Here is a 15,812-nt window from a genome sequence, read left to right on the forward strand (position 1 = left end):
GATCAAGTTTTATGTGAAAAGAGAAATAGATTGAGATATGGTTTTTAATAAAATAATTTCTGATCACATATTTGCAATATTTTGTAGCTTTACTCTAGCATGATTGCTTTTTAAGAAAAGACAATATTTTTTTGATATCAAAAAGAGAAATCTTTGGAGACCCCTAAAATAATAGAGGTCTTAAAACAGAGGAATTCAAATAGTATTTTTTATTTGATTTACTTGTAAACCAATAAAATAGATATATGTATTTTTGAAAGTTGCTTTCAAAGGGAGCTGCATATATATAGCATCTTTCAGTAATATTAGTACAAATGAATCAGAATGGGGTCATCGATGTTAACCATTCTTAAATAATCTGGACCAGTCTAAATAATAGTAGCACTTTGAGCATTTTGCTCCATATATATCTTGAATTTTTCCTGTTTTAAGTACTTTCATATCTAGATATTTATGTGCTACTATAATGCTACATCCACGAGAACCCTTCTTTATCATAGGAATCATTTTCAGTCATTGGATGATGAAGATTATACGATTGATACATCTATCTTATTGAATGAATACATATTTGGGCTCTAAAAACATGCTAGTTAGACCGTTGTGATTAACGCCACTTAACAACCAATTATAACATCTTAGGACTCGAAAATATGTCATGATTCCTTCAATTTGTGTCATGCCGAAGTAAATTCAATTCTATGTTGAAATAGATTTTGAATTTCCAATGATGCCTTTGGTTTTGAATAGCAACTATCATTCACTTTTTCTCTCCTCCGATATCTCAGAACCTAAAAATTTTGTATTCGCCATTTGTCCTAATAATAAATATGAAACATTTAATTTTTTGGCACGAGATTTTGTACATTGTGTTTTATGTGTTAATGAAGAGAAAATAAATTAAGAAAGATGAAAAGGTAGAGATGTTGTTGTTTCCATTTTAGCAAACATTTCATTTTTAATGGAACATTCTAAAGAGGAAAATGTTTCATTTTCAATGGGACACAATGATGATTGATGAGTGTAACTCTGTCGATTTAATTTTTTTTCACAAACTATATACAAAATTAAAGATAATTCTAAAGAAATCCTAATTACATACTTATATTCATATGAAGAAATTTGCATGAAAAACATACCTGAGTTTTGCTGAAGTAGTTTCAATGTAACGCTGACGTGTATTTTATCAAATTTGCTGATGACGTAAGTGACAACCGAAACCTGGGTTAATATAATTGGGCACAAAATTCAGTGTTATACTTATAAATATATTTTCAAATTAGTTGAAGGTGTCATTGACATCTCGCAATTACCCTTAATTATCCCAAAGAAAATATAGTAATTTTGGACAGTTTATAATCAACAAACAAAGATGAACTTCTCAAACAAAAATACCTCTCCCCAAAAAAATGAATGGCTGATCAGTTACAACTGTTAAAAGAAATACTGATGTATACGAATCTTATCATATTCATGTGGCCTTTATTTCTGAATCCAGCCCTACTACATAAATAAAAAATAAAAAATATCCATCAATTATTATACATTAGCAACACTGTACTCAAAATGTCACATTCAATGTTCCACCACAGATCACCAAATTGTTCCAAACCATCTAGTTATTGCAAATTAAGGTGTAGCAAATCAGCAAATATAATGTTATCAGTGCCTACTTTTGGACATGGTTGTTTTTGTTTCCTAAGTCGGCCGCAGCCTTAGACGCGCGGTCTAAGACGTCCGAAACCCAGAGAGCCCCTTTAGCAAAGTAAGTGCTGTTAACAACAGCACTTGCAGCCGCCACAGCCGTCTTCCCCGAGTACACTGCTGCAGTTTTAGTCATGTCGTAGACATGATACTTCTCTTCGATGCCCTTGCCAGCTTGCACTCCCGTCTGAATTTTGTCGGTCAGTCCAATTCTTTTGCTGAACTCTGCAATCTTGGCAGCTGCACTTGATGAAACCTGGTGGGATTCATCCAATGCTTTGGCTTTGGACAGTGCATCTTTCCCCAACACATACCCCTTTGCAATCATGTTTTGGACCACTTGTTGCACCACCGTCACCGCCTCCCCAGGGCTTGACACAAACTGATCAGACCGCTGTCCCTGCCAAGTACGAAGTTACAAGCTAATGCATCCAAAATTGAATTCTTCATGAGTTATGAATCAATTTCCATATGTACCAACCTCAACAAATAATGATGGAGATGGATCAACGTTATACGCTCCACAGCTAGATATCGCTACTGGCTGATTCGCAATCTCAGATCCCTGAAATTCGTTCCACATTCACAAACAAGTTTAGCTAAAGCACGAACATAAAACGAGAATACTGAGCAACTTATCAAGCAAAAAAGAGACTTACGCTGAGAAGGAGAGCAACTTTCACAGAATAAGCATCTTCGAATTCAACGTGTGCCATAGAGACATCACTACTCACCCTGCAATCAAAATTCCCATCCACATTTAGTACTAAATTTTTGTTTCTTGATTACAGAGTATATTAGCTTTCTTTACATGTAGAATTGACATCAAACACATTGTTAAATAGCATTCAACATATCAAAGATGAGTATATTGTTATATATGTTGGACTAAACATTTTATGAAAAGTTAGCAAGCCAACCTGGTGATTTGTAAGTGCCTGATATTGCCACAGTTGATGAAGAACTGGTAGACGTCTTCCCTACTCGCTTCTGGTGGAAGTCCGATTACTTCTACCATATACTGACCCCTCGAGTACTCCATTCAACCAAGAACCTTCTTTTCTTCAGAGACTCAATCCCTACAACAGAAAATTATTCATATGAAAGGCTACTACAATGTATATTGAGCAAAGTAGAGCTACAAGAAGGAAAGAATACTACAATTAGATGCTATTGTGATGCAGATGAACACTTAAATCATTATAGGATTTGTTTGAAACTCTAGTAAAGGGAGTTTGTATATAAATTAAAGAGAACTACTCACTTTAGTAGGAAAAACCACTGCTAATTGGTTTCATAACCAATTAGCATATCGAGACATAATATTTTAACTAAACATGTAGACTTTCAAGGCAAATCAAGCTGAGTGATGCACGCAAATAAGTCTCTTTTCTTTTGGCATCCCAATTCAAAGCACTAATTTTCTCATTCAATCCCTTTACTTACATTTTACATTTACTTTCATGTTCTATTTTTATTTGCATAATACTCTCTCCTGCCTACTTGCCCTACTTGTGCACAATCTTGAAACAAAATGAGACAATCCAAAAATGATTTAGAGATAATATAATTAGGATCGAGGCAATATTTTTGAAATGTGTACCACAAGTCAAAATTAATATAATTCTATTTCTATAGGCAGTTAGGCACAGATAATAATCTCTAAACTAGTTGAAGATTAATTCAAAAGGAATACAGAAAAGATGAAACCAGCACTTATCAATTTATCATGAATTCATGAATGAAATAAAAAAAGAACAAATTCCACAAAAAATCAAAATCAAGACATCAAACCAGGCAAATTAACAGTTCAAAAGCAGGCCTTTTGCAAACAGTGAAAATAAATTGCTAAAAAAAGGGACAATCTAAAGTGACTTTCCTCAGATGACTCAACAAGAACATTTCCGTCACACAAGCATAGAAATGAGCGCTATGAATATTCAAACATTTAATATACAGAAACAGCAGAAAATCTACCAATTTCCACCCAGAAACTAGTAAATTTCCTAATCTAGCTAGCATTAAAATTGAAAATAAGCTATCTGAAAATTCGGAAAATAAAAAGGAGAAATATAGCGAACCTTTAGAATAGGAAGAAGCGGAACAGATTGGAATTAGATATTGGGACCGATTTGAGACAAATAATCAGTTACTGTATAAGCAATCTAACGAATTGTTTGTAGTGTTTATATTAACGAGATCACGTGATCTGCACGTGGAAATGATCTCGGACCAATCAGATCTCGCCATGTCACCCAGAGCAGGATTAATGATCGTATCTGAAATCAGGTCGGGTCGAGTCGATAATCATTAATTAGGTTTGAATTTTATAATCAAATCGACGTCGGTAGTTGATTTACCCGATATCCCCAATATAATTATTTTATTACTTTCATTTTGCATTTAATTTTCTTAATTTTGTAGTACTAATCAAATTGCCTTCGATAGTTAATTTTCTTACTATTATCCTAATAGGATTATTTTATTACTTTTATTTTACCTCATTGTTTTGTTAATTGTATATTAAAACTCATAACGATTTAAGAGTGTCTATTTTTATACGAGGATGAAGTATGATTTTTTTAGAGCTAATTTTGAGCTCAGCTCATCTAATCTTCATGTAAATATTGTTCGACCTCATTAAAATTTCATGAATAAATCAAAATGTACGCTTGATATTTGATAAGCATGTTATAGAGCTTTAGTAAAAACTGGATTAAATGTACGACTGGAGATTCGTGTACTGACTTAATTGAAGACTCGTGAGCAGGTTCGATTAGCAAGATTAGGCTCGACTGACCACAAACTTAATGACATAAAAAATTTAGTTACATATTTTGTTTAAATAGAATAATCTGTTATGCACAAAATATTGTTTAGTCCAGTTATGTTTGGAATAAGCCCATTGGGCTGTGATTTACTTATTCAATTGTTCTGGTTCATAATCAGCCCAAATCTATAAATATACACATAATTAATTGGGCTCAGTCAGCCCATTTATATGTTTCAAGTCCATTAAGTTTATAAAAGCCCTTGCATCTTTCTTTGAAAAAAGAGTGGAGTGAAGATTTATTGCCGTATTTTTAGTATAATATTATATGCCATTAAAAGTTACGCTTTTCCAAATCAATAATTAATTGTGCATTAAGAAAATTTAAGTATATGTAGATTATTATACTCAAATTGAAACTAAGAATAATTGACAAACAATTGTAACAATCTTAATCAAGTCTAGGTGAAGGGTATTTAAAATCTTAATCATATATTCATATAACAAGTCCAAAAATCTGAATCATGTACGCTATAAGGGCAGTCACATTAGAGGAAAAATTTGAAATAAGAAAATAGACAGATTATAGAAGATTTGGATGTTAGCTAATAAGGTGACCAACACTATACGGTACAGGAAAATGTTTGTAGCGTCGTAATCAACGTGTTAATTAGCAATTAGTGACTACCTATCTCTAATTAATACGCAGCAATTATGAATGCCTTTTTTGATTAAGACACGAGTTATTTCCAAAAAGCAATGTCTCTATCTATCCCCTGTTGGGGGGCAGATTTGTCCCAGCAGAGATTAATGCCATTTTCCCAACACCTTCGTCATTAAGGGTTTAATCATGTTTTTGTATGCCTTAATCCTATCTGCACGACAATGTACAACTTACTTAATCTCGCTTTCACATCATGCTTTGTTTCTTAATCCCAATTGATTTTGAATCTCAATTTGCCTTCTTGGAAAAATGTGGCTGTGACTAAACATGATTTGATGTTGAAATTTTTTTTGGTTTTTAACATAACAGGCGATGAATGTGTGTTGATTGCAAGACAGTGTATTGATTTTAGGTGGGAGAAGTGAAATTGATTTAATTTGATGTGTTTGAAGATGGAGGAAAGCTATTTCGGAAAATAAAATAGAATAAGTAGTGGTTAAAGAATATCGATTGAGAAAGAGATATATTTTGTTCCATATACTTCCTTGTCTTGAATGCAACAGTGCATTATGGGGAAGATATTGTTCCTCAAATTATTATACTATTATTTTAATTAACACTCCACTTTTTATTTTAATTCGCTACATTATGGTTGAAATAATGAAGATAATTTAATGCATCAAAAAGGAAAAACATGACAACGTTGGCGATAATTTTAATTTATTTAATACGATCTCAAATATATAACAGAGCAAATCGACTCATATTAATTAATGTCGATCCGGATCGAATACTAGTGATGATCAACCTTAACATATAATACATAATTAAAACTGAAAAGACAGAAATAATCCTATATATAATAATAATAATTAATTAATACATAATCACTCAGATTAAGCTCCTAATTATGGCTGCTTCTGGACTATCTGCATCAATCGACGACAGTAGCTGCGACAGCCTCTCACTCAAATCATCCACCTCTTTGTGCAAATTTCTGATGTAGTTGCAAGTCTCTTGAAGCACCTTATTTGCAGAAGCCTGCAATTAATCAATTAATTATTAAATTATACTATAATAAAGGTTGAAACACTAACACATGCATGCAATGCAATGTTATGTAGTTATCAATTTTAGTACTTCTACTTTTTACTGTGCACAAACACATATCATGCATATTGGCTTTTCAGGCAGACACATGGCGCTTGTACGCGCAGGCGCACTGTACTACTGTCTGATGCGCCTGCGCGTACAATGAGTTAAAGAGCCGAATTTTGTTCATCAAAATATGTAATGAATCGCAACAACAATTAATAATAAGTTAAACACAGGTAAATTCAAAAAAAGAGACATAATTATTAAAATTGATTACATTGCCAATGGCAACAACAGCAGCAACAGCAACAACGATGATCGTAAAAGTACAAGTGGAGAGTAGTAGTAGTACCTTGTTGGAGCGGCGGGTGTTGCGGATTTCAGGGAGGAATTGGTGGAGTTTGGAGACGAGATCGATGATCTGATCGTCTGTGATTCTTGAGGTGGTGGACGATTGTCGTGATCTTCTCCCAGACATAGTTGAAGATGGATTGATTGTGTGTGTGAATAGGGGAAGTTGTGGATGTAAGAAGGAGGGGAGGAAGAGGAAGAGAGGGGTGTGTGTATATATATGAAGAGAGAGTGTGTAGATATAGAGTAGCTAGAATGGTAGGAGGGGGAAGATAAGAAAATGATATGTAATGAGAGGGTTATAAAGTGGGATGGACCAACGATAGATACATATTACTGCGAGGGGAGAGAGAAGAGCAATAACGAAGAAAGTGATGTTGGATGGGAAGAAGACAAGTGCATAGGGGGAAAAGCAGTGGTGTAGGGCTTTTTAGTTTTTCAATTTTAAACTCAAAGTTTCAATATTGTAAATTTGTAAAGGTAATAATCAAATATTTTTGTGATGGTCATTGTACGAGTTTTATGCAATTTAAGGGCAAACAATTGCTGAATGGAGAGTGTTTTCGACTAGAGTTGTTCATGTGATATATGATCGTATGATTGTTTTTGGAAATGGTGAAGTTATTGTAATTTTTTGGAAGGGTAAATTGTCATATAAATGTGAAATATATATGGTCATATTTTGGTCCTTTACATACTTCAAAATGTGAAAAATAAATCACGAAAGATTAAATTTTTAATTGTTGTTTGGAAAATTGAAATTTTCAATTGTCATTTTACAACACCGTTTTATTCATTTATTTAAAACAGACTACCATATCAGCACGTATCGCCGGAAAAGGGAAGGATGAGATGATTGAGAAAATTTCATATTTAATGATTTATTTTTCATATTTTGGGAAGTTTTGGACTAACAAGAATTTAACCATCTTTCATGATTTATTTGGCAATTTTTTCCTTTGTAAAAATGGATCACTCATCCCTTTAAATGAAATCTAGTAATATTTAGATGAAATATGATCACTATCAAGTCGATAGGGGACAACAAGGAATGGAGATTTCATTAGATTTTACATTTATTAATAGCAAATTTTTGAATATTCATTAATTTGGAAATGGGAAAATATTCTAAATGGTAGTAGTAATATTATTGTTTATTTAGTTTAGCTATATACTATTGTATTATTTTTTTAATGGTTTTTACTAGTATTCAAATATTGAGAATTTATGTCATATTTTGCTTTACTATATTGAAAGGAGTAGGCAACATGTGCATATTTTCATGGTCGTTGTGCATTAAATTTTTGTGCCGGATCATGAGTGAAGTTAATAGAGTAAAGATAGAAAGAATATAATGAATTATTCACATTCACATAATGCGAATTGGTGACATAACATGTTGAGTATTTTTTTTCATAAAAAATGTTGGGGTTGGGAACAAGAATTATAGACGTTACGAAAATCGAAGTATTGCAACTAAAACAATAATTCGTTTGAAATATGTTATGTTATGGTTGTATTTTGGGTCCAAATATTCTCGTACTAATATAAACACTTGTCCGTGTCACACATGCCTACAAAATCTAACTATTATGGTATGAGCCTTGGCACTGCACTAATAATCATGTTGAAATTAAATAAGATTTTTTCCAAAAATAATCACATAATAATGCTCTTTTGCGACTGGGATTTTGTTTGAATTCCTAACATTAGAGATATTCATTATTAATGATAATAATTATGTGTAACACAGTCAAGTCAATATGCATATTACATGTAGAAGTAGAAACATTGTGCCAACGTACAAACTTATAGGATAAAAATGTTGCATGTTTCTTTTTTTTCTTTTTTTTTTGGGAGGGGGGGTGGTTGTGTTAGAACATACAAACATGAACAACAACTAGCCCATATGTACTAACTCGGCTCACAAATTGATAGTTGTGCCCACATATCAGTACAAGTGATTTTTGCGTATTTTGTCTTCACTCACATGCTCACTGTGAAGTTCCTATGGTCACTAACTTAGAATTGCCAAAGGCTAAGCACGCTTAACATTGGAATTATTTTGAAATGGATGTTACAAAATAAAAAGATGCACCTTGTTAAAATGATTAGCATCTATCAAATTCGTTAAGCTCAAATCGAATTTGCAGTACTCGAGTTATATTTGCATATTCTCGGAAATTTCGTTCTTTTGTGTGTGTTTCGGTTCATTTATATCCTATTCGCTTTAGAAGTAAGAGTTCTTCTTATTTGTGTCAAAGCGCTGACGTTCGCTCCCTAATTTTGTCTAGGGCGTTACACCATATTCCTAAACCGCCACGAACCTCCACATGCAACACCTCAAAACCGCCTGAACCAGCATGTACTAGTGATTCTGATTCCATTTTCATTTAAATCTTATCCGCCTAATCGACCCCAATACACTGGGATGGCGATTATGGTTTAGCCGACTCACTCTGATTCCAAACCGGCGGTTAATTGTAGGTTCGGTTAAAATCAAACTTCTCTAGGTGGCAGTAGAATAGGCGTAGGCTATTTATTTTGAACTTTAGTACCCACGATCTAATTAATGTACTCAAATATTAGATAACTTATACCCCATAAGCATAGTTAGTTAAAGTAGTTATTTTCATTTATTTAACTTTAATTCAATTAAAAAAAAATACTAACTCAAAACAACATATTTATAAAATCTATAAATTGTTCAACATCAGGGCTCGGTTTAAGTAGGAAATCCGAAATTCCATCAACGCCTCTCCATCATAAATCATTGGTTGCAAAAAATCATTAATTAATTGCTACTTTAATCAATTTTGAATAATTTGACAATCAATTGGAATGTAAGTTGATGATGGAAGCCTTAAGTATTATGTATATCGTACTCAAAAGACCTTTTATTATTAAATTTCTAATTTGCATAAAAAAATTATGTTGTTCAAATGTGGGGCTATAATATCCAAGTTGGCTTAAGAAATTAATGTATTGTATTAGTTATGGTACTAACAATGTGGGCCTTCATGTGCATGTCTCAATATACAAGACCATGTGATCATTGGACACTTATCACCTATTATTAACTATCTATCAATGCAATCTTGTGACATATTTATTTTTTAGATTATTACACATCCCAATCGAGAAGTGTCGCTTCTTTTCTTTATATATTAATTAATTTTATGTTTCATTTTTGAGTAATGATAGTTGTATAAAGATTTTGTTGTTTTTTCGGTATAATTTTGTAATTACATGTACATGCATCTCTCTCTTGCCCACTTATATGATAATGGAGACTAGTCATCTTAACTCCCATCTTTTATCATCATAGTATTTATTAATTGGTGCTATTTTCCTAAATGTTTTCTTGCATTTATATATTGGGAGTACCTAAGTTTTGTTTTAATTTTAATGTATAGCAAAGTATTTTACAAATTAAAAAGCCAATCATTTCTTAAGATAACATTTGAAAAATCAAAAACTTTTGTCGTTTGAAATAGGATTAATTAATTTAAATTAAACCATCATATTCATGCATGTGTCGCATATAACATAATGTTTTGACAAACATGATCTGGTTACAAATATATGTTTTTCCAAGTTGTTGATGATCTATTTTGGAGGAATTTAATAGTTGTATATCATTTGGTAAGCTGGTGCTATTCCTTGATTTTGAAATCTTAATTTTCGATTTTGACAGCTTCGGAATCTTAGTTCTCATAATTATTAATTTTCTTTTGAATGCATTAAAATTGAGAGTCCACAAGAAATTGATTTGTGAATAGTGGAAAATATTGGGGCAGACCCCCACCCAAAAATAAATAAAAATATCTAGAACGATGGAAGCTATAAGTGTTTACATCTGTTCACGCATTTTAGTGCCCAACTCAAAATTGTAGGAGCATTTGTTTTAGATTTTATACATAAGAATTAATGATTGAGAAAAACATATTTTATGAATTTTTTTTTTTTAAAAATCTCTTATGAAAAATATATAAATAAAATTAATTGCACTTAAAAAAAGAAGAATTTGTATCCCTTATGAAATTCAGAGTAAAATAATTGAGAATTCTTATGTGAATGCATTTCTTGATTGGATGATCGATACAGCACTCGAGTTCAAAATCCATGAAGAGCAACATATAATTTTTGGTATAGTTAATTTCAACATGAATATAATTACTTTATTACCAGAGACTATAATGGCTAGTCCAATCTCCAACCTTAAATGATAGTCACTGGTTGGTGTTAATTAAGTTGTGCATACAGAAAACTTATGTTCTTGTTTTTTAAATTGTATTCTTATATTTATACAATATGACTACCTATGATTGGAAAAATGAAGTGTCAACTGTTTATCACACTTTACCAACTCTTTAACTTGATAAAAAGGAATTTGTCTTCCTAATTCCTAGCAAGGAAATTCAAATATATTGGTTTCCAATTTTAGAAAATTTCAGTAACTCAATATTGTAGGTGTTCACTATGGGTTAAGTCCGCGCGAATTTATTTTCGGGTCACTCCCAAAAAGTCTCAAATTAATTGAGGTTGGACAGGAATTATATATACCTTACAACTTCCTTCCCTCATCCAATGTGGGATGGTTTGTACCCAACAAATATTTGGAAATTTAAAATATTAAGCACATCACGATTTTTTTTCTTAATATTTGTATATGAGAGGATTTCTTATTTATTTTTCGAAGACATGCCTATATTTATACTATTTCACGGTTACCCGACAAATTAAAAAGTAAACAAAATAAAGTAATTAATTCACATCAACTTAGGGCTTGGACTTTCTTGTTCTTATATCAAAAGTGCTAGTTTAATTTATTGAAACAAATTAATTAGGAACCACCTCCAAATCATGAATTGATTTGAAATTAATTAAGTGGCAACTTAGTCTTGGTGGGTCTTCGGTAATTAATGCAAAAATATTAAGTGTGAGCTTTTACATGAAATAATGCATTGATTAGTAGTAATGACGTTCTCGTGTAGGTATTTAAAATGGCTCGCCGACGTTTGAATTTCTCTAAAGTTTAAATATACTAATTATCTAAAAGAAATCGGTAGCTTTAAATTTGAATACTATACTACATTTAGGCACTTTAATATGACAATTTTATATGCTAGAAAACTAATACTCCATTCGTACGTCATGTTCAATTTTCCATTTTAGCCCGTCCCTTATTAATTATTTAATTTTATTCACAATATATTTAATAGAGAATCTCACAATTCACTAATTCATTTTATGCATATTTTATTAAAATACTACTAATATATATGATTCATATACCATTAATTTTTTCAATATGTTTTTTTATATTTTTCAGATTCATATAGAAAGTACTAATGCTTTCTAAGAAAGTTTCATTCTAACTACCCGCTCAACTTATGGTAGTTTTGAGCTTGATCCTATTAAAAAACTAATACTATCAATCATATAAACACTTCAAATAGTCATCTTTTAAAGAATTGCAATGGATATAATCTTAGACTAATAATACCAGAATGAGTGTGCTCCCGGGCACACTACAGTCACCATCACAACTTCTCTATATCCAAATAAATGAGAATTTCAAGTTTGTGCAACATAGCACCATAGAAAAAAAAATCTTTCATATAGTTATGACAATTTTGTAAGTAGTCACATGATACCTCACATGAGGGGCAACCGTTTCCTAAGTAGGGTCCGGGCCAAACTCTTAGCAAGTTCTAGCGATCTTCTAGACAGATTATCTTTTACTTTCTTATCAATGTTTTAGATTCATAAATTTAATTTCACATGTTTGAACTTTATTCAAATATAAAAATATACATATCTTAACTTAGAGTAGTAGTTCAAATTTGAACTTCGTCAACTTTTTAACTCAAATTTAGAATTATTACAAATTTAATAAATTCAGTTATTTTACTTAATAATCCAAGTTAAATTTATGACTTATTAAAGTTGAAGTGTCTTGAAGACATATCTTAAAACCAATATATGCATACGAATTATCTAAAATTTTATTTAAATTCTGAAATTAACAGAACTTTTACGAAAATTACTAATGAACAAAGAAAATAAATATGATTATTAATTATTTAATTATGAATTTGATCAAATTATGAAGTTTTTTTTATAATTAAATAAAATAATGTAATTTTGTGTGGTAACCAAAGAAATTAAATATGCGTAACTAACAAATATAGATGAGGGCTACACCAATGGCTAGCCCCTCAATTAATTGTTTTCCTCCTTGTTAGCGACAAAACCACGAGAGAAAGGCAAATTTCTTTATCAAAAATCATGTCACATGGCTTTCCGACCCTCTCAGTACCCGACACGTGGCACTGCAGACATATTATTAAGGATGTAGATTTTCTAAAACAGGCAACAGATTTTAATAACCATGCCCCTGTCGACCCTTACTCACATGTCAGATTGCAATTCTTGTGGACCCCACCAGCCACCTGGGCCCACCAATTTATTTCTCCCTTCTTCCTTTTTGCTCTTTATTTGTTACTTACCTAATTTTCCCAACACTTATTTATTTTTATTTATTGGTTGCATAATAATAATAGTAGTACTACTATATGTTATCTACAACTTATATAAGCTAACATTATAGATGCTCATCAATGAACTTTAAAACTTATCATGACGGATGTCATAAATGTGAGGATAAAATTAATAAGAAATTTTTACTACTAGTTCATGTGAAGAATTGCTTCTCTCCGACGCAAAAAAACAATATAAGTATCGAATTATATATATGCAATGAAAAAAGAAAATCTTACACCACTTATCCGCAATAATTCCATGAAAAATAAAAAAGAAAGGAATTTTTATGAAGGGATCAACGATTAAATAGGAAGGTCACCTACATTTAGTCATTTACCATGAAATATTAAATGTGATATTTATTTCAGAAAGAGATTTATATCTATAAAGCAGTTATTCGATGATTAGGGACTATATCTGTCATAGTCCCGGGCTCCGACCGCGGACATTGAATCTAGGTGTGCATGTGCGACTAAGGCTCGGTACTCCAAGGGCTCCTTCAAGAAATGGCCCAATACTCGAACGACTAATCATCTAATCAACTAATAACAATTGACCAAATAGGAATATTGTTTGGTGAAATTTTAAGAATTGTTGTGGGTTTTACTTATGATTTATATTTAGTTACTCTCTCCGTTCCGGATAATTCGTCTCACTTTGACCGGACACTGGTTTTAAGAAATGTAATGAAAAGTGAGTTGAAAAAGTTAGTGGACTGTGGATCCTACTTTTATCTATTAGTTTTATAATAAAATGTGAGTAGGAATGGGTTAGTGGAATATGGAATTCACTACTAAAAATGGTAAAAGTGAAATGAGACAAATTATGTGGGATGAACCGAAATGGAAAAATGGGATGAATTATCCGGGACGGAGGGATTATCTCTTATTGTATTGTAATGTACTCCACTTTATAAGAAAAACATATCATTTATTGTACTCCAAGATGTGTTAGATCAATCAACATACGCATGTTATAACCAATATTTAACTCTATGATGATAATTTAATAGTCAAATTTGTCATGCCTGAATTCTATGAATCCAAATTATAGATTGAATAACCTAACAAGTGTCGATGTAAGTAACGTAACAAGTGTCGATGTAAAAGTCACTACATTTTTTTATATGGGATTGTATAACTTAAAGTCCTATTTCATCCAAAATAATCTACAAAGTACTCATAACTTACTGACATGAGATCTAGTTTCTGGTCTTATGGTGTAAAAGGTCGAGCCTTCTCTGAACAACCCCAAATATACATAATTCAGAAAGAGTGATGACATTTGCTTTAGTAGATAATCGGTGTAGGTTTTATGTTGCGGTCTTAATAGATTTTGGTGAATTAGAATGACTGATCATGCTTTTAACCATATTCTCCAATGACTTTGTGGTAGGATTATCAGACACAGTGTAATTAGGCACGATTCTAGATTAACGATGTATTATGCAAGTAATGACGACCAAAAGAAATAAGTAACATACTATTATTGATAATCAAAGATGTTGGACCTCATTTAGAGCTCAATTTTCTTTGATTCGTTGTAAGTGATCGATTTTCTCTGCTAATATCAATAGAACTCATTATATTGAGGGACATAATAATTGATGGATATATAATTGTGTGTTTTGGTATGCTCGTTGCGTATGACTATCACGTGATACTCTATTTTTCTTATGCACTTTTTGACTACTCAATTTTAAATTTAATTTATTTTATGAGTGTAACTCGAAAAAAATAAATGAAGAAAATAAAATCCAAAAGAATGAAAAAGCATAAATATCCTTCATAAGTATTTACGGACTCTACAAATATTCGTATTCATATTGAGTAGATAACAAAATAATGTGTTTGGGTCTGGGCATATGATAATGTATAAATTTCACTCATACATACTGAATAATGCATATAATGTCCTCGACAAATTTGATTCGTCAATGTAAGACAGCCTATAACTTAATCATATCATGTTTTTCCAGATATGAAAACAATAGTAAATGTACAAATAAAACTTGCAGACATAAAAATAAAAGTGTGGGCATCTGAATTTATGCAAGTCCCAAGTGGGCCCTAAATGGTCTGGCTTTAACTATATGGGCTGGGCTATTATTGAGTTTTTGCTTTTATTAAGCCCATTTCATTGCTACTGCCTTTCTTATTTTTGGTTAGATGGGCTACGGTTTAATAATTGACCGAGCCCACTCCATTTTACATAATTTCACTATGTCTGAAACTCCAATAATCTTTTTTCGAGTAGTGATTAACTGATAAGATTTTTTTTTAATAATTGAAATAGAGGAAATGGTATGGATTGAAATGCTCCCACACAAAACTGATCCATAATCCATTGTTTACGAACAATTTCTTTTATATATTTGTATAGCATAAATTCAAATATGCCAAATAGATATCAGATTTAAATATTTTTGTAGTCACTTACTTGAACCCAACAAAACTTTACATCAGCGAATTGACGAAAGTATATAAGTATCTTGAATAAACGAATATAATTTAATTTAATTTAATTTCGATTTTATATGCTGGCAGGCCACGGCCCACGTGATTCAACAGGGTCGAGTTTCCAGAAATGATGAAATAAAGCAGTTAGCACGTGCTCTGCACGTGAAAATAGTTTCAACAAAACAATCATCATTTTGGACACTCATTGCTCTATTTTATA

At 31.6% G+C, this 15,812-nt stretch overlaps 2 protein-coding genes across 2 annotated transcripts; both read right to left on the reverse strand.

Moving 5' to 3' along the window:
* Positions 1 to 1,514: 1,514 nt before the first annotated feature.
* LOC125198594 (binding partner of ACD11 1-like) lies at positions 1,515 to 3,880 on the reverse strand. The gene is made up of 5 exons (XM_048096914.1): positions 3,786 to 3,880; positions 2,625 to 2,783; positions 2,364 to 2,439; positions 2,186 to 2,269; positions 1,515 to 2,104 (listed from the first exon to the last, which is right to left on the reverse strand). Exons 2-5 carry the CDS (start codon positions 2,744 to 2,746, stop codon positions 1,670 to 1,672), a joined length of 717 nt encoding a protein of 238 aa, XP_047952871.1. The 5' UTR covers positions 2,747 to 2,783; positions 3,786 to 3,880; the 3' UTR covers positions 1,515 to 1,669.
* A 1,961-nt stretch (positions 3,881 to 5,841) lies between these two features.
* LOC125198629 (transcription factor PRE5-like) lies at positions 5,842 to 6,857 on the reverse strand. Its single transcript, XM_048096952.1, has 2 exons — positions 6,586 to 6,857; positions 5,842 to 6,179 (listed from the first exon to the last, which is right to left on the reverse strand). Exons 1-2 carry the CDS (start codon positions 6,709 to 6,711, stop codon positions 6,030 to 6,032), a joined length of 276 nt encoding a protein of 91 aa, XP_047952909.1. The 5' UTR covers positions 6,712 to 6,857; the 3' UTR covers positions 5,842 to 6,029.
* Between the last annotated feature and the right edge of the window lie 8,955 nt (positions 6,858 to 15,812).

This window comes from Salvia hispanica, unplaced genomic scaffold (genome assembly GCF_023119035.1).
Source record: "Salvia hispanica cultivar TCC Black 2014 unplaced genomic scaffold, UniMelb_Shisp_WGS_1.0 HiC_scaffold_169, whole genome shotgun sequence".
In the NCBI taxonomy this organism is placed as follows: domain Eukaryota; kingdom Viridiplantae; phylum Streptophyta; class Magnoliopsida; order Lamiales; family Lamiaceae; genus Salvia; species Salvia hispanica.

Bases quoted from the DNA above. Each gene is read 5' to 3' on its own strand.
- LOC125198594 (XM_048096914.1), bottom strand. From the start codon at position 2,746: ATGGAGTACTCGAGGGGTCAGTATATGGTAGAAGTAATCGGACTTCCA. The intron at 2,440-2,624 runs GTTGGCTTGCTA...TTTTGATTGCAG, and splicing joins AGGCACTTACAAATCACCAG to GGTGAGTAGTGATGTCTCTA. The intron at 2,105-2,185 runs GTTGGTACATAT...CGTACTTGGCAG, and splicing joins CTCCATCATTATTTGTTGAG to GGACAGCGGTCTGATCAGTT.
- LOC125198629 (XM_048096952.1), bottom strand. From the start codon at position 6,711: ATGTCTGGGAGAAGATCACGACAATCGTCCACCACCTCAAGAATCACA. The intron at 6,180-6,585 runs GTACTACTACTA...GATTAATTGCAG, and splicing joins ACACCCGCCGCTCCAACAAG to GCTTCTGCAAATAAGGTGCT.